This window comes from Lycorma delicatula, chromosome 4 (assembly GCF_047948215.1).
Source record: "Lycorma delicatula isolate Av1 chromosome 4, ASM4794821v1, whole genome shotgun sequence".
Classification (NCBI taxonomy): Eukaryota; Metazoa; Arthropoda; class Insecta; order Hemiptera; family Fulgoridae; genus Lycorma; species Lycorma delicatula.
Window position 1 is genome coordinate 120,091,345 of NC_134458.1, and position 26,915 is coordinate 120,118,259.

At 28.0% G+C, this 26,915-nt stretch overlaps 1 protein-coding gene across 1 annotated transcript; it reads left to right on the forward strand.

Moving 5' to 3' along the window:
- Positions 1-251: 251 nt before the first annotated feature.
- On the forward strand, positions 252-25,761 carry LOC142323825 (small integral membrane protein 14). The gene is made up of 5 exons (XM_075364078.1): positions 252-409; positions 8,153-8,233; positions 16,263-16,311; positions 19,322-19,470; positions 24,412-25,761. The coding sequence occupies exons 2-5, from the start codon at positions 8,174-8,176 to the stop codon at positions 24,454-24,456; spliced, it is 303 nt and encodes a 100-aa protein (XP_075220193.1). The 5' UTR covers positions 252-409; positions 8,153-8,173; the 3' UTR covers positions 24,457-25,761.
- The last annotated feature ends 1,154 nt before the right edge of the window (positions 25,762-26,915 follow it).

The following is a 26,915-nucleotide window of genomic DNA, read 5'->3' on the forward strand; positions in this document are numbered from 1 at the left end:
CAAATGAAAAATATATATACTATGTATATACGTTACTTTAGAAAATACTGTACAGAAAGGCAGTTTATTGTGCTGAATGGTTAAAATGGTCGGTCTATTATTAATGGGAATTACAATAGTCAATGTTATCGTTAAAAAATGCTAAACGACAAGGTTGATAACAATCTGCGTTACAGTAGTTGTTTGTACGTATAATCATTGAGAATCGCATATTTGACAACAGCCGGTTAATTTTCATTGGTGTTCAGCGAACCAATAAGAAACAAACAAGTTTGCCAGCTGGTTTTATTCTTTTACAAAAAAAAGCAGATGTGTTAATGTTTTGATCAGTGCCCAAGTGACAAGTTATCAAAAAGTTGAGAAAACAAATTCGTGTTTTAAGAAAACTGCATTATTTTTCTTTTATCAGGTTAGCTATTGAAATTATTTATTTTCTCGAATACATAATTAATTTTATTGTGACACTAGGCCTGTGATTAGTTATATTAAAATTATTTTTACAGTAATTTCGAAATAGGTTTTTCACTTTTAAAAAATGTTTGTGCTGTATTTACATCTTGTTTTCTGTTTTTTATTTAACATTAATGTGTAAAGTAAGGCAAAGCTATAAGTTATTTCATAGCCTAATCTTCATAAACTAGCCTAAATACATTGACGTATAATTCGTTTATTTCTTTGACCTAAAATTAATGAATCCGTTGCAGATAATTGGAATTGATAATTGCTGAGTCGAGATAATATTTAGCTAATTGTATTAAAAGTTTATGATTAATCTCGAATTATATATAATTAATATTTTAAATATCAAAGATATTTATAATTATTTGTCATTGTATAACCCCATTGTAAGAAATTAGAAAATCTTGCAAGAAGTGTGTCACATAATTAAAGTAATTAGTTTAGGTTATATTTATATCTGAACTAGTTTGTTTGAAAGTATTGTCTTTAGTTTCAATGGTATATTATAATTAATGTAAATATCTTTTAAAAAATATTTGCCATGTTCCTTTTAGAAAGTTCCATTTAATTTTTATGATTTTATCATTTTTTCTTAACTAAATTATTGTGAAATTGTTAACATTGATAGTTGGTCATTATTTGTTGTTTTTCAACCTATTGTAACTTGTAGTTGTACATTTCTAAGGTAATTTGTTATTAGTGTTATTTTGGTGTTGATGAAATTAATTAAAAACTTTATTTCAGTTGAGTAACATTTCATTTAGAATGAAACCTAAGTTTGGGCTGGTATATTGAAGAAGTATGTTTTTAATCACACCTTATAAATAGAGTAAATAAATTTTATATTTCTAACTGCATGTTGCTGGCTTGTTTTGATCCACAATAACTGCATATGTTATGAATTCTGTTTTCTTCCAATGTCTAATATACATGCTGTCTGTAAAATTATTAAAAAATAATTTTTATGTGTTCTTAATGAAATGCTAGTCTTTGTATCTCTTTTTGCTGTAAATTATAAATTTTTACTTTCTTTGGGACCAGTAAGAAACTCTGGTACTAACAAAAATAATTTTAAATTGTGGTAATGTTCTGACTTTCTCTTCTGCTTATTTCAGAGTATCAACATTTACAAACTATAATGTAACTGGAAGAAAGAAATTCAATCATTTTTGGAAAAATTTGTTATTATTTGAATTAGTAACAAAAAATAATTGTGTAAATTTTCTGCCCCAATTTTTTTTTTATGTATGATGCCTTAGATTGAGTTTTATTAAATTGATTTTTATTTCCTGTTTATGAGAAATTTTTAGCCCAGAAGTAACTGTTTTAATTTACATTGTCACTTTCATAATGCCTTTGTACTTTTCTATTAATTTTCCATGTATACTTTATATTGTTCTTCTAATTATTTTATCCAGAACAACTTTTTAGTTACAATTGTATAGCCATCATTGTCTTATTTAACCATATTAGTTTGGTACGATCTGAAGATTGAATACATTGCTTAACCTTTCTGGTTACGTTTTCTCTCTTATCTTTCTGGTATAGTTAAACTAGTTAACACTTTTTTCTGTTGTTGTACATAAAAATTAATAACCTTGGCAGTACCAAAAGTAATCCAATTCCCTTTTTATAACCATATAAGTCTATCATGTTTTTTTTTTTATATTATTACTGAAAAATGTTCATTCCCATGGCCAACAAGTTGATTGTGTTGAAATTAAATTTTTAGAGGATTTTTTTAGCGTAAATCAACTAAGAAGGCTTTTTGTCTAATTTTATGATGATGAATCCTTTAAACCATTAACTTGTGTCTAGGAAAATGTGTATTTTACCCTACCAAATAAAATCCTTTAGCTTCTTGTTTCATTCTTAGCTTAGGATAAGATGCCTTAGCATTGATGGACAATTGTAACAGTTCAAGAATTGATTTCATCTTTTTTTCATATTTTCTATATCATGTTTCTACTCAGAATACCATTCAGAGCTTGGTGAGGATTTTGCCATTTTTCAGAGCTGTTATAAGTCTTTGTAAACAAGATTCCATTTATCTTAAAATTGATGTAATCTATTTACAAATTATAATGAAATTACTTTTTCATTGGGTTAGTGTTCTCCAGTAATTTTTAGCATTGTTTGTTTGCTTAGTATATTGATTACTTATCACTTTTAGTAAATAGATGTACCCACTTATGTAAGTTTTATTTTTATTGAACTTAAAAGTATTTATTTCATGCCACTGAATTGCTTGTTTTATAATTATGCCTTAATGTAATATTCTGCTTAAATTTATCAGTTGCTTTTTTCACATAGTGGATTCTTAAATTGAAATGAATAATATGATCATTTTTCTTGTATAAATTGTGTCAGTTTATAATTTTAATTCTAATATTTTGTTAGACTGCTGCGAATATATTGAAGAAGTGAAGGTTGTGTTTTGTTATGTAGGGAATTCTGTTAAAAGTCTGTTGTTTATTATGTATTCATTAAGATTGTCTGTTTCTTTGTTATTAAAAAAAAATAATTTTGTTGAGCTCAAGAGAGTTAATCCTTATAAAATCGCTCAGTACAAAATTAAAATGTTGCTGGTAAAAATTTTTTTTCACCTACAAAACAAAATAACTACATTTAGAGAGCTTAGGTACATTTAGTGAGTTGAAAGTATGGATTATTAAATTTTTAGGATATTTTGTATTCTATTGATTGGCCATTTGTAGAGTTATCAGACAGTTTTTCACTTTTTTGGGTTTACAGAAACTTTGATAACTTCCTTGTTTTTAATCAAGTATAAAATATAATATATTTTCAATACCCATTTTTCGATTTCAAATACCAATATGGTATTTGGCATTATTCACGCACTAAAATATTGATCTCCCATCCCATCTCTTATCATAAATGACTGTTTTTGGGGGGATTATCTCAAAAGTGCTAAGGATTATAAACACATAATGTAATAAATCCAAACATAAAAACAACTTTAATGTCTTTTATAGTCTATTTTTTATATTTTTTTTAGCATTTATACTATAATACAGTTTAGTCTTGCATTTTTTTTAAAACTAATATACAGTTATTTTTAATTATAGCAAGCATTATTTTATTGCGGGCCTTTGTGGCGCGAGTGGTAGTGTCTCTGTCTTTCATCCGGAGGTCCCAGGTTCGAATCCCGGTCAGGCATGGCATTTTCACACATGCTACAAATCATTCATCATCTCATCCTCTGAAGCAATACCTAACGGTGGACCTGGAGGTTAAACAAAAAAAAGTATTATTTTATTCACCAAAACAGAAACAAGAGTTTTTTTTAAAAAATGTATAATGCGTGTTAACATGAAGAGTGTGATATATGTGCAAGATTTAATGAACAGTAATTTTAAAACTTTAGTATGTAGAGTTTCCATTAACATGAAATCAGAACAAAGGAAAATTGAGAAATATACAAGTAATGGTTTATTTATGATCAAAAATAGTTTGCTTAAGGAAGGCCAGTTACCCATGCGTTTTAGAACTTTGTTGTTTCCCCCCTCCTCTTCTAGTTCTTAAAATTATAATGGTTTTTTTCTATGATTCCATTGCTGTATGGTGTATTTTAGTTAACTGCAGATAGAGAAGAAATGTACGTAGTTATAGTTTTAGGTACTAAATAAAGAGTGTACAGTGACCTTAGTCAATCTATAAATAGATTTTAAGAGTAAATAACACACTAAGTGACATCATGTAAACAATCAGATGACAAAAAAAATACCACATGGCTTAGTTTCCTTTGTGTTTTAATTTTCTTTAGCGGCTTTCTTTTTTTGTGATAATGCTTGATTTTAAATTATGCCGTTGTTAATGTTTATTTATTCCAATTTTGTTCAAATTATTGTGAATGTGTGTATATTTGCACGCACACAAGCACACATTCATGATATGATTATGTGTGTGATTCAAGATACTGGTACACACACACACACACACACATACACACACCAGTTATCTGCCACAGCCTCATTATTTATAAAGCTGAATTACTCAAAGCCTACGCCTACTGAAAGGTACAGTAATTTAGGGAAGTGACCAGTTCCTTGATCCTCACTTGAATTACTTTGATGATGTACTATATTAGGCCATAGTTTTATTGGGTGCAATAATCTGTTGTCAGTAATACTTGTGCTAATGCTGTTGTGCCCATAAGATCTGTACATTAAAAAAAATCTGTTCTTATCAGTTATCTGCTCGCCACCTATTTTTCCGTTCCAACGGGTTCAAACAGTAAGTAGTAATCAATTTACATGTTAGCTATGTATTATTTACTTAAATGTCATTATGCTTTAAAATTAGTGAAACAACTATTACCATTTGATAATTGTTTTCTCTATTGACAGCAGCGCCTGTCATTCAACTGATATCTTTTGAATACTTTCTGTTTTTATTCTAGTTAGATTTCACTTCAATTAGATTTGTTCGGAGTTTTGTGCTTCTAATTTACATTGTATGAAATGAACATTTGACAATTACCAAATATGGAACAGAATGTCGTGTAGTTCTTTATTGAGTTTAGGTTAGGTTAGGTTATTGTTAGGTATTATTTTAAAATTTTAAATATTGATTTAAACAATGATTGTACATGGCGGGCAGATAACCGATAAGTACCAAAAAATCTTCTTCAGTATATTTCATACAGTATGCACTATTCTTATTGTTGGATTTCATATAAGAGTGAAATAAAGAGCCTCTTATTTTCACTTGTCTATCAATAATAACAGTGTAGTGAACTGATTTTGACATAACTTGCTGAAACAGATTATCTCAACCACAACTTAAATGTACTCTATTGTATAACACAGATAATAATAATAACAATAATAATGTAGTTAATTAACATTTTTGAATTTGATTGCTCAAATGTTAATATTTCTTGCGCAGTTCTGCAAAAGAAGACCAATTTTTCATTATTTTATTTTGTATAATATTTTTTTATGATTATTTTGTGCAAGAAATATACAAAACATAAATAAATGAGAAAACTAAGGGGTATATTTTTTTATTTAATATTAAAATATATTTTCTGTTAAGAAGAAAATCTATAGTCATTATTTTTATGAAATGATTAAAAATAACAAATAGACCAGACCCTATACACAAACATCAAATTTAAGTTCACTTACCACTGTGACTTGTTATATAAGTGCATATCAAAAATACACCAATAAATAGTGTAGGTTTCACTTTGTTGTCTGTTGGTGACTTTAAATTGAGCTTAACTGAAGAATGACTCAGCCAATCTTCATCAAATTTTCACATGGATAACTTCAGATATACTACTACAGCATATCAAAATTTCAATGAAATTGATTTAGTAATTTTGGAGCAACAGATTTTAAATAGATTTTTTTTTACTTTACATATATATGCCTATTTTTAAAAAATTGTATTTTAAGCTTGTTTGGTCTGAGAAATTTTTTAGGGAAGTAATATTTGTCACCTCATTTTTTCTATATTGAAGTGATAAATAAATGTAATTAGAAAATAAGGATTTGTGTTCTACCATCATCTTTTTTCTTTCAACATAAAACGATCAAATTATCTGCACACAGTAGGACTGATTAAATAAAGTGAATCAATTTAATAATATTACTTTTAGTTAGGAAATTAAATAAACATTTGAGATTTAGCGAAAGTTGGATATCTATAAATAATGATTACTCAAGTAGGCATTACTTTTGGCTCATGATAGAGGCAGATATACACTATGTTATTAAAAACTCACCATTTACCAAGTGTATGTCCACATCACTACATTATTAATTTGTCCTGTTGATTGCAGTGAACCCTACATTTAAAATTACAGTTTCCCCTACACTTAAAAAAAAAAAAACTAGAACAAGTATTTAATAATTAAATATATAAAATTATTGTAATAATATTACGATATTCTTCATAGTGCTAAACGTACAGGGCAAAGTATGAAAAAACTGATGTTTTCAGCTTTTATTATCTTGTCCTCACCTCTGAAATATTTAACAGAAATCTTTAAAATTTATTGCCATATTTAAAAATTTAGTTATATGACTACTTTGAATTAACAATTTTTTAAATTACGTGGGGACTAGACTGATGAGGAAGTTTATAAATTATTTTGTAGATTAATAAATATTTTACCAAAGTGGATCCTAGAAAAATAAAACTTCTATATAGTAAGTATTTAAAAATATTTAATTCCTATACTTTTCTGTACTTTCTGCACTTTTATAATTGTGATGTCCTAGTTGTACAATGAAAATTTTATAAACTACTGAATTGAGGAGTGTGTGTAATTTATTGTGTAACAAAAAAGGGGGTCACTTGTCTATTACTTTATAACAACACTATTTTTTTCTAGGTCTTTGTTGTTTTATTCTTAACATTTTCAAACTATTTTAGGTTAAAGAGACATCAGCAGAGTTAGCTTTCTCAGAAAGTAATAATGTTCTTTATACATTCAGAGCCCCTACAGTGAACAAAGTGAATGTGTCGCTTGTAGTGCTTAATATCACCTGCATTTTGGTGGGTTTTTCTTGCTGATGTGCTACAATACATAAAAATAAATAAAAAAGGCAATGCAATAAAATTTCACTCCTACTCCTCAATTTCCTGGTAAGGCTGATATGGGATGCTTCTTATTCTTGATAAGCCAGTGTCTGTAGTGAATTGTGACTCATTCTGTGTTTATGATACCTAACCAAAAACAATTGTTGTTAGATGTTAATATACTGAATTTGAAAATGTAATATATTTTTCATAAGGACTATCTATAAATTATGTTAAACAATTTTTTTTTACTGTTCACCCTCCCCTCTGCCATCATCACATATTATCAGTATATACCACTTTCTAATAAATTGCATAATATTTCTGAGATTCCCTAAAATTAAAATGACATACTGTATTTTTAAACACAAAATTACATATTTTTTTCCTTTATACTCCCAAACCAAAATATTCATCAATCATGGTTAATTCATTCATATAAAATATTTTTATTGGATCCATGATAAAGTTTTTTGATTGAATGATAGGTTACAAATAAAAGATACATTTTTTTCTAGTTTAAATTTAACGTTTCCTAATATTCTTCATTTAGCAAATATAGTTTATATATAGTTTAAATAATGCACTAAGTATATAATTAAAATAATTATTATTTTAACAATTGTTTTGGTTGGCTGCATTTTTGTAACAGATTGTATTCATGATTTAATCGCAATAATTTAAAATGTTAATGATAAAACATGACTTCAAAACTTTGATATAAGTAGTATGAAACTTTCCGCAACCCAAAGTTTATGAGAGCCAAAGAATTCTTTTAGGTTTTTGACAGCTATTTATTTAGCTTGTTGGTAATGATAAACAAAAAGCTGTCGATTTAAAAACCCAAATCTTTGTCTTGGTATTGTATTTCATTTCTTGAATTGATCACCTGATCATCAGAGTTACCTGAACTCCCTGATAAATATGTCCAAGTATGAATAAACTTAATATTAATTGATAACAACTTTCTCTTAGATTGGTTTTTGATTTTTTTGACTTTCCTAATTATATCTTTGTATAACCCATTCATTTTTCACTAAGATTGGTTAATTATCATTGATTTTATTTATAAAAGAATGATGTATCTTATATTTTAATTTATTGTAGAAGTATTTATAGACTTCATTTTGTTCTGCAGTTATTCTGTAAAGAAAATAGAATGGATCCCTGTGAATGTATTTGGAATCATGAGTTAGCCATGCGACGGCTACTGTCACTGGTATGTATTTTATATAATTTTTTTTTATTATTTAGTTGTACAGAGTAAAGCAATTATATTAGTTACTTAACCATTGTAATCTTTACTCAGGTACGGATTGTTCCGGGATGTACTCCCTGAACTTCAGTTACTGATTCAGGACACCAAAATGAGCAAAAATGTTTGTATCCACATAAGTCCTATTTTGCTTTGTTTCTTTCTGGATACCATTTTGTGATTTTCAACAAAAAGATTATTTTTCAGGAATGGTTAAATCTACTTTAATTAAATTTGGCAGATTTAAGACTGAGTCTTATTCTACAAAATAGAAAATTTTGAAAACGTCACCTTCAAAAATTAAAAAATGGTGGCTATTTTAATTTTTTAATCTTCAATATCTTTGTAATTGTTTGATCAAATTTTTACTTATTACAAAATTTATTAAGCATTTTATTTTGAACAAAATTTCATCTCATTTGTAAAAATCCATCTACAAATAGTCGAGTTATTGCAGACAATTAACCTGGCAGTACGCTTGCGTACCGTAATGCAAGCTGATAACTTTTATTAATTTACTATTATTATTTTTCATTAATATTTTTTTATTATATTTAACAGAGGAAATAAAAACAGACAAAAAATGACTGATCACCTTGGTGAACAGTACCAGAATGATGACGATATCAAAATAGCCATTTAGCAATGGTTATCTTTTCAGGTGGCAGATTTCTATGAAGTTGGAATGCAGAAGCTAATCACATGATATGACAAGTGCCTTAATATAGGTGGGATTTATGTAGGATTGTAGATTATGATCCAGGCTTTCAGAAAAGCCTGGATCATAATCCAGGCTTCTTAAAATTTCTTGAATAGAAATTTTTTCAAAAAAAAATTTGCTTGTTATTTTTTATATCAAAACTGTACTTAAAAATAAAAAAATATGCTTCATATATTTTTTTTAATGGAACACTTTCAGCGCCATGTGTATCATTTTGATACATAGTGATATTTCTGTACGGACCATGTGTATCAAATTGATACATACATGAATGCTGAGAGAACTCCTAAATATACAGTTGGGCTGGAGGTAAAAACTTGCATCATAGGTCTGGCGCTTAAAGTGTTAAAATGCAGTCATCAGTGCTATTCATTTCTGTTGTTAACATTTTGATGTATATGCAAATTTTTAACACAATACATAATAGTTTTTTCTTCCTGTATAATGATATCATGGTCATTACATGTTTCAAACTATAACTGTAATCTAAAGTGTGATGTCACGTAAGTGGGTGAATGTTTCTGTAAATGCCACCCCAGTTTACAGTACCATTTACTGGTATGAACCTTAGTTCCAGTGAGCGCACACATTTAAGAGTGGTCTTTTGTTTCATTAAAACTTAGTAAGTTTTAGTCTTTAGTGATACAAAATAAACTTATCAACAGGGAGAGTAATACTGAGAGTGGTAATAAAAAAAAATCATAATTTTTTGGCAGTTGGGACATGTTGGAAAAGGAACACTCTTATAAAAAAGTGTATTCCTTTATTTTGCATAAGGTAATGAAAAGTGCTATCAAACGCTGAAGTCAATTAAGAGACTTACATTTGGGCCCTTGTATAGAAGTTAATAATAAAAATGAAATGTTATCCTTAGCATTACCATTTCCTGCAGAACAAGTAAAGGTCAGATATTTTTCTGTATGCATTCATCCATTTGTGTTGAATTCAAGATATTTAAAAAATACTAAAACTGTTAAAAGCCACAAAAATGTTCAGCACATTAAGATAGGCAATAAAAGTGCTGGATGTAGTAAAGCAGTACATCATGTTAAAGCATTACACCACTAATTCTAAAGATAAAATTTAGCTAATTTATTTAGAAGTCCTTTATAAAAATCCAGAAAAAGATTTATATTTTTCTGCTGTAACAGAAATACAGAGAAATTTTAAATTCCAAAAAATTGTTTAGGCCAACACCTGTGTGATTGGTTACAGTTCCTTCATTATGGTTGCAAACCTTTAGAAAAAAGGGTGCTTATCGTGCAAATAGAGCATTATAATGAATCTGACTGAACAAGCTGTGGCTCGTAGTATATTTAGAAAAGCAAGGAACTCATTCAGAACAAATTTATTGTAATCTGTTAAGTTACAATATCAAAAATAGCACATTTGATTTACATCATCAACTTAAGTTGTTACATGTAATTGTTTTTGTTATTTCTAATTAAAGGTTTTATATTAATTTTTCCTTTGGGAAATGGTAGCACACTTATAACCTGTCTGATTCGTAGTTAGTAAATTATATTTATGAAAATTGATATTGTGATGTTAATGATTTAAGTCTATGCAAGATCAGTATTCTGTATACATCTCATGTATAATGTTTATTGTTTGTTAAGTGGTAAATGTTTATTTGAATAAGAGTCTATTATCTATACTATTGTATTCATACTCAGCACATTATATTGTTGCATGAAACATAAATATTTCATCACCAGTTGTTTTTCTTCCATTATAAAATTGATTCACAATATTTCGTATTGCTAATTTTTTTATAAAATAAATATTTCCATAAATCTTACTTATTTATTGTTAAAATTTTAATTTTTTTTGTGTTGTTAAAAGAGTTTCCAGACTTTATGTTAAATTCTTTTCTTTCACATATATTTGGTCTATTTTATTTAATCAGTGTTTGATTACCTCTGTAAGGTGTGCCAGTTATAATATAGTTAAAATATTTCACAGAAATATTAAACTTGAAATTCTGACAAAAATCATTTCTAATGTTTCGGTTTAATTTTCATAATAAATAAATAAATCTTTTATTCTGATCAGTACATAATAATACATTACATTGGTCATGTCATTATAAGATAAATTATAAATATAAAGACATAAATTATTAGCTAAAAATAGATAAAAAGACCACATTTATAATTATTTACATAAAAACATGAAATAATGTTAAGGTAAATAAAAATAAAAAAATTATACAAAAATAATGTAAAATAATACATTAAATTACAAAAAATAAATACAGAATAATTCCCAATTCAGAAGGTGTTATTTAAAATTATCTTGAGCACTTATATATATATATATATATATATATATATATATATATATATGATACAGAAAAATTAGAATTTAAAAACTTTTCTAATTAGTATTATCTAAAGAAATTCATCAATACAGTAATATTGTTTCTAAAAAGAAAATTTTAAAATTTATTTTAAATAATTTGATGGGTAAACCTTTTAAATGATTTGTTTATTTATTAAAAATGACTGTTAATAAGGCCCTTTCCTCATAAACCAAAGTATTGCGTTGAGCTTTATAAAAACAGTTACATTGAGCTTTATAAAAACAGTTACATTGTCGCTTTGTTAGAGGTGAATATGGTTATTTTTTAAGAATATCTGACTATTTGTTTAGCAAATATTGTACATTTTCTAAATATCAATCTTCATGATTGATACTTATAGGCGCCAGACAATTTGACAGCTAATCTTTGTATCATAAAAACTCGTGCTGAGTCTCAAGAGAAATAATATATATTTAATAATGATGACAGGCTTAGAATTTTATTAAGGTGCTTTAAAGGAAAACAATATGATTTGATTTTGTTACAAATCAAATCAATTTAGTCATCCCAAGAGAACTTTATCATCTAATAAAACACCCAGAAATTTTGCTTTACGGGCAACAGTAATACTATCATCATTATTAATGAGAATTCTGCATACAGTGTTAATGATACTAGCAATGTTTTAGCAATTTTTTTCAGAGATCTAGCAATTATAGCCATTTTAATGATTACCTGAAAAGCACAATTCAATGGTTTATATAAATATATAAAGTTAGGTGATAACAATCCATCTAGTGAATAATTTTTTTTGACTATTGTAGAATTTTCAATTCCTTTTAAGTAATTATCTTCAGATATAAATATAGTTTTGTCACCTGTGAAGAAGATTATAATGAATAGTTTAAGATTTTGGGGTAGATCATTAATAAAAATAAGAAAAGCAAGGCACGGACTGATTTCACTTCCTGTGAAGTGATGATGAAGAGGCACACCATTTCTACATCGTAAAGTAAAGACCTAAATTTTACATGTGTGTTCATATCAAGGATAACATTTCAGATTTTTTATTGACTGTTGATAAGCTATAACTTCAACCATTTGTTAACAGCTCCTCTGATACAATTGCTATTAAATTTTTTCATCAGTAAGAATGTGAAACTAAATCAAGTTCTTTAGTGAAATTACATAAAATTTAAAATTGAATCTTTTTTGTTATCTACACAATTTAAAATATTTTTCCAAAACTGGGAAATGCCTGTGTCCGTAGAGAATTTTTTTCTAAAAATCATGCTGAAAATTTGTTAATTATACTTTATGCTTTCAAGAAATGTTAAAAGTAGATTTGTCATACTTTTCTCCAAAAATCTAAAGTATTTTATACATACAATAATGAAATTGATCTATAATTTTGTAGATTAAGTACCGAACCTTTTTTAAGGAGCAGAATAGCAACAAAATACTTAAGACAGCTGAGAAATACTTCATTGTTGACATGCTCATTAATTAAATTTGTTTGAGGGATATAGATTTAATAGGATCCTATTAAATTTTATTCCTATTTGGATACAAATTTATTCCTATTTGTATATTATGTTATAAGACAAATTATGTTTAGACATTTCATGGAGATTTCTTAACATGGAGCTTGATTTTACAATTCCTTTAGTAATCCATATGTTTTTCTTTTTATGTTTAAACTGTCTGTGTTTTTATTAAAGGGTAAACTAGAAAGAAAGCCTTTTTGTAATGAATTAAGAAAATTTTAAATTTTTCATCAAAGCTAATTTTTTAATTACTTTCCATATTTGTTTTTGACAACAATGTTCTCAAGTTTTTCATCCTTTTAAAAGAAACATTGACTCATCACACATCTCCATTAATAAGTGATGCTATTGTAATCTGTCAGTTTGGCATAAAAGACCATAATTTATTTAAAAGGATCAAAAATTATCTTTAGAAAATTTGTATATTTATTTTTTATACAGGTGGTTGAGGTCCTTGTTCTAGTTGGTTTGGAGATCAAAGTATTTAGATCTGCTAACTCAAACTGTGTTAAAAACATTTATTGGAAGACTAGAATTTTCTATAAAATTAACGTTAAATCACCACACCATGATATTAAATTTATTACCATTTTAAAAAAGTCTCTGATTGTTTATAGAAAAGTTTCTGAAAAACCAGAAAGAGATCTATAAATTAAAATCAATTTTAGACTAGAGCATTGAATTGCACTGTATTGAAAATTAATTTCTTCTGCGAATATATAACTTTCAGCTTTATGAAAGATGTAGTCTTACAAAGATTGAAAATTAAACATTTTTATGTGTGTTCTATAAGGAAGTTTGAAGTTACTTAGCTCAGCTCAATTAGTTCATTTACCTAGCTTCTGTGTTGTCATATAATATTCTGAAAAACATACAAAAACTGGTGACTTGGAAAGAAATATCTCAACTTCTTCAGTTCTGTTCCTTAGTCAATGAATATTTATATGGGAAATCTTGATGTTAGTGTGGTTAAAATTTTTTAGTAAGGAAGAATCAGTTTGATATTTTAAGATTCTCGGCCAACTTGTCTGATGAAATTGTGTAATTAAACTTTATCTTATTTTTATGGAGAGTTGTTAATATTAATGTTTTAAATAATGGTGTAACTGCTAAAAATTTGCATTTCCATATCAAGATCGCAAATCAAGTCATGGCCATATTGCAGTTGTTAAGTTTTAATGGTAATTTTTCATTTCCCAACCATTAATTAATTTTAATTATCCCGCTTATTTAGCAAACCTACGTAGGAAAATATTGCATGTATATCTTCAATTCACAAAAAAAAAGATTTGAAACTGAAGAATCCACTAGAAATATCTGAGACGATTCATTAGCTCAATGCTTCCATTATAATTTTCTATGTTTTTCTTACACATGCACTAAATTTACTATTATTTAATCTGCTTAAATAAAAGGAAAAGGCTTTAAATTTGGGCCCAATGTTTTATCGTTTTCTTGCTTTTAATTTCAAGTTCCACTATTTTCACTTTTCCTTTGTTAACTCTTCTGAGTGGACTGATTTCGATGATTTATTTTTTCTTGTAAAGGAATTCATCCTGGTATAAGTTCATCCAGGTAACATAAATGAAACATATTTTAATAAAAAATTATATTGTCTATTTAGAATGAAGAGATTTTCCATTTTTTTGATCTCATTAATATTGATGTTTATGATGTAACAGTTCATGTAAAGATGTCCTAATATTAAGAGTATCTTTACGTAAAAATTGCTTGTAAAAGTTTGGAAAAAATTTATTTTTAATACTCCTGGCATTCTAGAGAACCTTAACCTTACTTCTGTAGCTTTTTATGTTGCTTCTCTGTAATCATTTTCTTTATTCTTTGCAATTTTCTTGACTTTCTACAATTATTTAACTACTGACTTTGTTTTTCACCATCCATGTGATAGAACCAACTTAAAAAAATAGTAATACATAGTAACTAACAATTTTCAATTCTTTTAATTTTGACTTTTCAATGTCAGCATTAAATTAAGTTAGCAAGTTTATAGTTGTTTTAAATTTTACACTAACTTAAAAAAATTTGGAACTAAAATTCAAAATTTAAAGAAATTAGCATTTCTTCATTTGTATGGTATTATTATTATTTTTTTAAATTAGCCTTCTACTTTTTAAAAAAACATGTTAGGTATATAGAATTACGTGTTGTCTCTTTTTTATACAACATAGCACTTATAGAAAAACTTCATGGGTCCTACGGACAGTGACCTATTGTGTGGTGTCTGTCTAGTTTTGAAGTTTACACGATAATTGGTGCATTCTAGGAATTTTTTGTAGCACCTTGATTCCTTTTAGGATGTGTTTGACATTTTTATTTTGTAAATTATAAAAAAATTGGGTACCACTATTGTTTACTGAATGAGTTTTAACACTTGCTGATTATTTACAAGAAATTTTGTCTATTATTTACAAAAGAGTTAATATGAATCTGGTGATTAAACTAATTTATTATTCAGTGTTTATTATTTCATATAACTTGATGACCCCTCATCATTTTTATTTTATAAATTATGTTAATAGGTTGCAAAGTTCTCATTCTGTGATAATGAATGAATGAAATTCTATGTTAAAGTTTTTGAGGATATCTAGTGAAACTTTATTTAGTTGGGACTTGAGGTAGTTGCATCCCTTATTTTGTGAAGTGCAGTGTATTTTGTATAAAAGGGCTTTTAACCTCTTAAGTAATTTTTTAACAATCATTACTTCCTGATTTTTTAAATTCTGACCTGAAAACAGGACCACTACTCTGATACCTTTAAAATTTTAACTGATACCACCAAGCCTTGATATGATACACTGACCTGTGGTGGAAGGTCAGTATTTAATCTCTTTGCCATTGTAATGCACTAAACACAGTGCGATGTAAACTTACTGTTTAATAACTTCTTTTTTTAAAACTGATATTTCTCAATGAACTTTCATATCTAAATGTTGCCATAAATCATTTTTTTATTACTGATATGGGTTCTTAAATATTTTAATCATAACCTTTTGTTAATGATAAGCAGCAACAATCCTTTCTAACCCCTCTCATTGGTGCTAATTCTAAAATTATTATTTATAATAAAAATATGTATTTATTAATAATATTATTAATTAATTTGTATAGTAATTGAGTTTTGGAGGAATGAAGTTATCTAATTAAAAAAAAAGGAAAATTCTTTTCTAATTTATTTAATTTTGAAATGTTAATAAACATTGATTTTATTTTATTACTTTTATATATACTGTATATATTTTTTAGCTGTAGCATCCTTAGACAATAATGCACATTTTATTTAGCAGAATGTTTTATAAAGAATTTATTACTTTTAATGATTTAAGTAAAACCATGTAATGCTTTTTTAACAGATGTTATATGAATTGTTTTCATTAACATGTTTTTATTCTGTTTTAACAGCTGCGGCAGTCACAGACAGCTTGTACTGATAATGAATGTTTTAGCGAATGTAAGTTTTAATTTCATATTGTATACTGTATATTAATTTATACATGCATATTCACTGTTGCTTCAGATATTAACTTCATATTTTTATCATTGATTAATATTTACATTACATTAAGTAAATTTCTTTTTCTGATACTGCATATATTTGGTTAGGAGTATAAAATAACTGGAAGTGGTGGATGAGTAGAAAATAGAAATTACTCTTTTTATGATGGGATTTTCCCTTTATTGTGCTGTTCATCTCATTCTAAAATATAGAAATCAGTATTTATTGATGTAAAATTAATTCGTTATTCATACTATTTCCTTTAACAGAGTCTAGGTTTCTTTTACTCTATGAAATTTATTTATGTTGTGTATGAACTTTATGAGGCAGACAAGTTAAAAAGATTTTATTATTGTCATTGGTTTAGGTATGTCATTCACAACAATATTCAGGTATTAGATTATTTTTTTCTGCCTGGTTTCACCTAAAAGGCTAAGTAAACAGCAAAAATAGCAAATAATGGAATTCAGAAAACCCTCATGTTTTCAATTTGACCCCATTACATTCACTGAAGTTTGAAGTTTGGTATACAGTTTTAAAAAAACAAATAGTAGGACCACTAATAGCTGAATGTTTTCAGCAGATCATAATTTGGTTCATATTACTGCTAGAATGTGAACATTATCAATTATGAATTGTATGTTAAAAATGAAATTCTAATTTCTTTGTGGCCCTTTGGACATCCCTGTACAACATTACAATTGGTTTGTAATCTTTGTGTGGATCAACTTCCGTAGTGAACATTCTAAGGATATATGAGATTTCCAAAGGAGTCGCTATTTAAAATTGCTTCTTGGCTGGAGTGAAAACAGACAACCTAATTGTTTTTATTTGTGCAGGTCTGCATGCTAGGTTCATCATGCTTAGAATTCTGAGACCTGAAGATCCAACTTAAAAATAACATTTAACATTCTAATTAAGAAATCCCTGTAAATAAAAATAACAGAAAATATCTGAAAAAAGATTATTAATTTTACTTTAAGAAAAAGCTCATTCCCAATAATGTTAATTTGTAGTTTTTCTTTCTTTTTTTAACTTTAGTGTTTAACATAAATTTTAGACAGCATTGACTATCAAACTGTTCATAAATAATTTTTATAACTTAATGTATAATTAACAAATACTATATTAATTATGCATTGCCAATACTAGATTTAATTGTTAATTAGACAGTCGTTTGGTTTTTCTTCTTTTTCTCGTAGAAAAAAACTACAAGATTTGATTTTTAATTACTAAATTTATTAGTAGATTTTTACATAATATTTTTTTCAGCACTCAAGATTTTCAGAAAACTAAATACCAAATATTATATATTATGACACATTACATCATTAAAGTAGCATATAACCACTAAGTTTCTGATGAAGTATAATTTTAGTTAGCAACCCAGGTACCTACACTATACAGTGTTGTATTGTATAAATATTAAACACACAGTAAATGACTGTAGGTGGTACTGGTAAGAATATTTTGTTATTCCAAAAACAATGAAGGTCTTTCTAAAAAGACCTTAAATTTTGTGTCATAAATCCTAAACTGAATTGTTTATTTAGTTTTCTGAAAATCTTGAATGCTGAAAAAAATATTATGTAAAAATCTACTAATAAATTTAGTAATTAAAATCAAAACATGTAACTCAGTAGTTTTATTTTTTGTATAAAGTGCATAGTAAGCTGAACTGAACCATACATCAAAAACTGTGCAATAAAAAAGTATCCACTGTTAATGAAAAACATACGTAAATCCAGAAAAGGCAATATTAAAATGCTGCTCTTGTTATAAAGAACAAATTATATGACGGTTGTTCAATAATAAAGTGACAAATGTCAACAGCTAAAAAACTATTTAATAAACTGAAACTGTTTGATGTTTAAGGTGTATTCTGTGCGTCCGTTGCATAGAAAATATAAGCTGTTCAAAAAGAATTTTCAATATTATAATATCTTTTGTTTATTTCAAAATATCAACTATTTGAAATGTGCATTGTGGAAGAAAAGCATGATGTGAGAGATTTTTATTTTCTCAAAGTGTAAAACAGGCAAAAATTCACTAGCGAGTGTTAAAACAGTATGGTAAAAAAAGCATTAACCTTGCAAATTTTTATAAGTGGATTGAACAGTTTAAATCAGGCAGAACAAACATCACTGATTTTCATCTTAGTGGAAGACAGGCGGAAGTTTCAACTTACACTTTGTAAGATCAATTTAATGTCCTTTGTAAGGACAGATGAATGCTTTTTTTTTACTCATGGATTGCATCGTTTTGAGCCAAAATCCAAACATCACGGTATCGAATGGAAACATCCGAGTTCACCAGAATTATGAAAAAAATATTCTAAACTTACTCATCAGCCAGTAAAGTGATGCTAATGGTATTTTGGAACTGTAAAGGCCCAATTTATTGCAGTTAAAAGGTGTAATTCTTCTGCATATAACATCCATCCCATACCCATACTACTCAAAAGACATGAAAACTTAGTTAAAAGTTAGTTTAAGAGTCAGGACCAAATTTTTCTTTTGTCTGGTTGTCTCAGAGAGTTCAGCAACAATGAGCTGGTCAAGATTGTGATACAAGAGTGGCTTAGATACCTAGGTGAACAGTTCTTTACTACTGGAATAAGAATGCCCACAGATAAGTGGGCCCGCAGACAAGTGGTGGGACAAGTGCCTAAATGTAACAGTGGATAATATTGAAAAGTGGAGTTAGTTTCATTGTCACTGAATAAATAATAATCTTTTACTGTCATTTATCCCAATTATTGAATAACAATCACTCATCGAAAAAAAAAGCACCTTGTGCTTTATGATGTCAAAAGTTTTTAGTGTCTGAAGTATTATTTTAATATAAGAGGTCAGATGCCTGTAAAAGAATAAATATTTTGTTTGTGTGACCCACAGACATAATCAATATTTTTTTATTAAATTTTTTTTTATAGAATTAGTTTAATAACATTATCTTGTTCTAGTACCACTTTCACCTGGATCAACGCCAACTGAAGGTAACAGTTTTATGTTGATGGCTATGTGCTGGTTTGCTTTGGCTGTGTTATTGTATTTCTTACGACCACAATCATTAAGAAATCAGAATGATTCAAAACCAAGGAATAATGAACCAGTAAGTAAATAATATGATTTTCAGTTGTACGTTCAATATTTCTATAATGTTTTTTTAATGAGTAATAATTTTGCTTATTTTTATTTATAAGGATTATTTTACTTATGGAAGATCTGTTTTGAAATGAAGAAAAATCAGTGAAGATGGACAAATTATAGAAAAATAAGATATATAGAAATATAAGATAAGATTTGTGTATGGGTATTATTTTCTTATGGTCATTATTGATTTAAACATATGCTTTTTATGTCTTCATGAAATTCTCTACCAGTGAGTTATAACTACTTGCTAGCACACTTTTAAACACTTTATATTTTTCATTTATTTATAATGTCTACTGTTGTTTAAGATGTAGGAAGAGGTAATATCAGTTGTGCGAGATTAGCACTGTATGATAGTAATCAAAGATTTTCCAGCAAAGTTGCTGTCGTCCTTGAATGTTTTATTTTAATATGTCATATTAAAGCTAGTACTAGTAAACTAAAGCATAATCCTGTTGGATAGATTTCTACAATGTTTTTAATAGTCTGTGTAAGTTTAGAGTTTACCAACAGATTTACATCAACTGTAATTCCATCATGATTTTGAAATTCAGAATCTCATTTGAATTTAAGAAATAAGTTTTCTCACAGATTATTCTTTAAAATCCTCTATTCTTGAGGTTATTGAATTTTCCAATCTCATTGAATAATATTTTGTCTCTCTGTTAGTATGTATTCAAGTTTCATCTCTGATGTCGATGTGATCTATGAAGTTGAAAAATTAAAATAAAGTTATACTAATTTTTGCTCTTAAGTATTTATTTATGCTACAATAATTTTTCAATCCAAGCACACTAGTAACAATCTTAGATTAGCTATTGTATTTTTTGTAAAAGAATGAAGTGGTAAAGTACCTCTGCAAGTCTGAGCTTGTAACTGCAGTAAAAGTTTCATTTTAAAAAAATAAATAATACATATAAAGTTTTTTAGTAATTTAATATTTTACATCTTTTTTTTTGTGTGTAGATTAAATGATTTAATAAAAATTTTTCAAACATATCCCTTCCTAATAACAGCGTACTACAGGATGTGACAGCCAATGAAGGGTCACATACATTTTCTTATTGTGTGTGTGTGTGTGTGTGTGATGGTTATTCAGCTTCTTTTATAATTATTAGATTAGTATTTTTTCCTAATTTTCATAAATAAACAATATATTTGGTTATGAATCTGTTCATGGAATTGTTTTGTTGATTGATACATCAAGAGAAGTTAAACTGGCCGTATGTACATTCTAGGAAATTTTTCCAGCATTTGTCTGCAAGGAATAGAAAAAAAAAACATGATGAAATATTGTTAAATAGCACATAGTGTTTAAAAACAAAGAATGAAACGAATATAATAAACAGGTAAATTAAATGTTATGAACATTGAATCATTGAATGCTGTATTTACATAACATTTTGATTTAGTACACAGTATTTATATCATTGCATTAGATCGTTTACTGAGAAATTCCTAAAATAATTTTATCCAATATTTATAACTCTACAATTTTTATTTACAGAATGAAAAAATTTCACTTGCTTAGAAAGAGAATAGTAATTTTCAGTGAAAACTTACAAAGTAGTTTAGGAATGTTGTAGAACCAGTCGTAAATGTTTAAAGTGAAATTGTATAAATAAATTATACTGCTGCTACTTAAAATAGCTGAGACTTTTCTCAGCTACTTTAAGTAGCAGCTGAGAAAAATCTCTGTCAAAGTGAGATAAATAAATTACACAGTGTTTTCTTCAATTATGTAACATATTAACGTAATTGTTGGTTAGTAAATAAAAATAATTTTTTACCTATTATTACTCTTTCATGAACTAATGTTTGTTTAGTGTGTAGTTTTTGAAGTTTGATTAAATATAATGATTTCTTATGTTTTTAGTGATAGAAAATGTAATTCTAAGCCACAAATTTTACTATGTTGCACTGTTTGTCAACATAAAAACAAATATTTCTTTAGTATAATAACTGATCCATTATAATTATCAATTTGTTGTTAGGATGAGTTTCTCCATCACTGAACACTCTTTCAGGTTTTCTTTTGCACAGTTTAACCATTTCTACTCTCTGTCTACCTCTAGGAATTATGTTAAAAATTTATTTTGTTATTCTTCTGCTTTCATTCACTAAGTTCTCCTACCACCTTAGCCTACTCCATACAGCTTTCTCATGAGATGGTCTGCATCCTAGTTCTGCTATTGCTACAGTGTTTCTTATTTTGTCTTCTTTTAACTTTTCTGTCATGTTTCTTGAATAAAAAAATCCTTTTCTAGTTACTTGTGTTTTAATATGTTCTCTTCTTGTTGTAATCCAAAGCCTAAACCATATATGTTAGAATAGGGACTTAATGAAGTTAATATTGTTTGTTTATACTTTGCTAACACTTGCATAAACTCTTCATTCTTGCTGCATTCTGCTACTGATTTTCAATTGATCTTCACATCCTTTTGTATTTCACACCTTAAATATGTATGTCTTAAATATCAATTTCTTGGCCTTTTTTGTAATTGGAGACTTTGTTTTCCAATTTCATTCTATTTCAGTATCTGGTTAGTTTTCTCTAAACTAACCAGATACATTCCCGTATTCCTATTTCTTGCAATTATGATATAAGGTGATTTTGGATATCTGTACTCCAATACAACAATTTTATAACTGATAATAATACTAAAGCAAAGTAGTTGATATTGCAGGAGTGTTCAAATTTAAATTTTAGTTTTTTAATTATTCAAAAAGCAATATTATTTAAAAAAAGTTACATATGTAATTTTTCAATATTGTATAATCTCCCTTCCTTTGAATGTAGACACCATCTCTTCAGTAACTTTCATATTCCTAGAGAAATTATTTTTACCGCTGCAGATACACCCATTGCAAAACAGCATTGATGTCTTCTTTTTCATAGGAATGAGAGACGTTTTCCCTTGCCAAGAAATCTTTTTTGAGGTTCCTAACTCATGAAATTGAGATCAGAATTATAGAGTGGTTAAAGGAGAATGTTAATACAGTTTTTGAATTGTTAGTACTGTATGAGCAACCTGTAAGAATCCTAATGATAAGGATATAGATCTAATTTTCTCAGCATTCAAAAATTTTTTTTGAACTTTGAAACCATGATGGGACTGTTTTTCTATGTCAATTGCATGTATTGATAGTATTGTGTTTATAGCATGACATTTAATGACAGTATACAAAATTTGAGAACATTTTATCAAATCAAAGCCAATTTTTCCATTAGATTAAATTGCGACTGAGATTACTGGTTCCATTACAAAAAAGAAGAATTTAAAGAAGTTGTTTAGGCTGTGACATGCGCCCGATAATTAAAAATAAATTTAATTTAATATTACAGTTAAAGTGTTAGTTAATTTTAATTTGTAATGAATTTTATTTTTCACCTAGAAGTTTGTTTGTTACTTAAAGACTTCTCTCATAATCAGGATTTTTTTGGGTGAGATAATCAATCAAGTTTTTGATATGACCTAAAAGCCTTCCATAGTATATTCCCTTGTAATTTTATTTGAGAAGAAAAGACTGAGGGTGAGGCTGATTTTCATAAATAAACAATATAGTTGGTTATGAATCTGTTCATGGAATTGTTTTGTTGATTAATACATCAAGAGAAGTTAAACTGGCCATATATACAGATACTCTGGTCTCCTTCAGTGCGTCCAGAGTTCTGTATTTTTATCTACTTTTGGTGTTTTGGCTGCTGGTCGAGTGAGTACCTTCCAGTGGTATCAAGTCTACCGATTGAGAATTGCGAGCACAGTTAGCACAAGGAAATTTAGACTCATCTTTTCACTTTTTGCGGTAGTGAACGGAGAAAGCTTTCTGCGACGTGTGTCCGCCTCAACGGGGCTGAAAAGTGGCAACGACTGCTGGTCGTTAGCCCCCGTTACAGAACAGGCCGAGCCTTTAGTCCTTCTGCGCTCTTCTCAGAGCGAGGGCCGTAATTTATGGTTTTTTGCCATACGATCTGTATTGTAATCAATCGTTCCAGCAGCGGCAAGAGGCACAAAGCGTGACAGGAGAACGTAAGGGTCTCCGGCTGCCCGTACTCGCTGCGGAAAGTTGTCACACCGTGGGCTTCCCAAACCAGTCAGTAGGGTGACAGCGAGAATTTTGTCAGTTTTTCAGTACGTTAGGGAATCTTCGGCCATGTCGGAGTTCCAAGAGGTAAAGAAGTCCAGGCGGAAGAAAAAACCAGCGCCGGTACCGTCGACTAGCTCCTCAGAGGACGAGGTCAGCGATGCGATGGATACAGGGGCACCCACCCAGGTGCGATCCTCCCCTGTAGTAGAGGCATTTAAAAATTCTAAGGGCAGACCTGGTAGTTCTGCCCTGCTGTTGAAAGTGGTCCTGGACTACTTGGTAGAGTTTCTGTCGCTTCCCGGCAGGGTCAGTTTGGGGGTGAGGAAAAATATTCTCAATCGACTTGGCAAGTTGAGGGAAGCTTTTACGGCGGTAAGTGAGGGTTTCAAGGCCTTGGCCTCCAAACCCCAAGAGGTCAAGGCTCCCAAGGTGGTTGTTCAGCCCTCAGTGCAGCGTAAGCGCTACGCTGAGGTCCTGAAAACCAAACATATCAAGTTTTTGATATGACCTAAAAGCCTTCCATAGTATATTCCTTTGTAATTTTATTTGAGAAGAAAAGAGGGTGAGGAATGAAAGTTTGTGATTGTCTGTCGTTAAAGATCATGTAATAAAGTTGATCGCTAGTGCTTGAATTGTTACCTGCAGGCTTATTGGTTGATAAAGATAACATTAACTTGTCTTTATTTTTTTAAATTTCAAAAGATATACACTATAAAGTAAGGGACAAAATAAAAAAAATACATATCAGAATCTGTCAAACCAAAGGATTCTTGTGGTCGGTTTATTATTATTTTTTTATTTATTTTTACAGGATAATGATGGACAACCATCAGCTCCACCTCCAAGTATTCATTGATGACATGGGCTGATGATTTTGATTTTGCTGATAATCCAGTAATAAATGAATGAAAGAAAGAAAGATATAGGTTTTTTGCACTTTCCATTTTAATATTTGGTAAAATAAGTAACATCACATGTATATGTTTGTAATATATTATTCATATCATATTATTATTACATATATACATATATATTTATATATATATATATATATATATATATAAGATAAAAGAAACTTTGGCTCAAACAGCAATCAGCCTTTTTTATTTTATTATACTACTATTATTTAATGGATGGTTATCATTATTATTTCTTCTTATTTAATATAATATTTTATTATACATAATTTTGTCTGGTTTTAATCAGTAATATTAAAGTATTATGGTTTATTTATTCTTAATTGTAGATTTGAATGACTATTTTTAATATTGTATATTATAATTGCACATTATTATTGCTTAATAATTTAGAAAAAAACCAAAGTAATAATAACAGCTGTTTTGTGATATCTGTATAAAAAAGGTTTTAAATATTATTATTTTGTTATTTAGTAATTAAAATTGTTTCTTGAATCAATTACAGATGTTTTGCTAGTTGTCTTTTTGGTTGTTTTTATTATTGTTCATCAATAAAGTATAATAAAAAATGTGTAATTTCTCATAAATTAGGTTACAATGATAAGTATCTTCTATATATTTCTATAAATTACAACAAAATCTGGTTGAAGTAGACTTTTTTTTAAGCATTGCTTTATCATGTATTTAGTGAATTTTTTTCAGTATTTGAGTGAAAGTGTTTTATTGGGCACTCATCATCAACAGTATACTAATAGATACTGTCCTCTGTGTTTTTTTTACAGATCATCAAATAATCTGGTTTTTCTTCACTTCACAAATTGTGTTTATCAGAGCGGGGCAGATGTTGAATGCATATAAGGGTATATAAATAATTGCTGAGATGTTTTTTTTAAAACTTAATTAATTATTTAATTACAAAAATCTGTGTCTGTTGGATTTCTGTATCTGCTTCTGAAACTGGTGCTTACTGAATTTGCAAGATTTTTTCTTCTTACAATAATTTGAGAAAATTATAATGCTTTATTATTTAATTTCTATAATAAGGTACAATTTTTTTAATCCTAGCATAGCATCTGTATTCTTATCTTGTATTCTTTATTGTATGAAATTTCAAAATGAAAATTCTTTATCAGCGATTTAAATTATATTGTTAACAGATATATGTATAATTATATTGTATTCATGTTTTGTAAAAAAAAAAGAAATATATTAAGTATGATTGTTTTATTCAGTTTTAATTAAAATTTTATTGATTTTTATTTGTTATAAGTCCCTTTTTCTGCAAAACCTCTTATAAATAATTATTTCTTTTATAGTAGGCGAGCTGATTTTATATGAAGCAAATGGTTGGCAGTAGCACTAACATTACTTTGAGTCAGACAGATTTATTCGTTTATTCATGCAAGCAAATGATAGTGTAATCATTATGGTTTAATCTGGAAATATCCTTATTATTCTATTTTTACGCTATTATATTCTTTCATTTATTTAAATGTACTGTACTAAATTATAATAAAAATCTTATGTAGTAGATTAGATTAATAAATTATGAAACTAATTGTTTTATTGATAAAAATATAGATTATTTTACAAAGTAGTGATGAAAAACACTTCTGTGCAGGAGAAACCCTTCCAAATTCTTTGAGTGGTTGGGGTATTACCCAGTATGGAGTAGCATGTTACTGATAAATAATTATCATTTTTGTTGTCATATTTTCGACTAATGATGATGATGATTTGCTTTTCTATTCTACTACTGTCATTTCATTAAAACCAGCCTCATTATTGGATTCCGTCTGATTTACATTTTTTAAGCATTTAGCCAACCATTTAAGCTTTATATTTTTTCCTTGTTTTATTTTGTACAACTAATCCTAAAATAGATACCTTTCTCCTTGTGCACTCATATTTTTTCTGAAAATTAAGAATTGAAATAAGAATGCATTAATAAACCAATTGATGAAAAGATAGTATTTAAACAGTCTAAATTTCAGCATTTGATAAATCTTTGATTCATCAACTTAAATGAATTATGAGCAATAAGTATTTCTGGTGTATTATCACACACCAGATGCCCATCCTCTGTGGGTGCAATGGATTTTCATGACATAAGTGGAAATTTTCAGCACTCCAAATCCTATTATTTGATAGTGTAGCTGTCCAAATTGAAGCACACCTCAAGAGAAATATAAAGCATCCACAACGTGAATCATCCCAACCATTCTTCTTTGTTGGGATCAACAAATATATGAACTGTTTAAATTCGATATGGTGTTAGTTTAACAATTTTGTCAACTGATGAATGGATGATTTCCCTGAACTAATTTCAGCTTACAAGTGTATTATTTAAATTTTTTTTCTAAGGTGGTTAATTTGTCATTAATCTCAGTGACTGTGC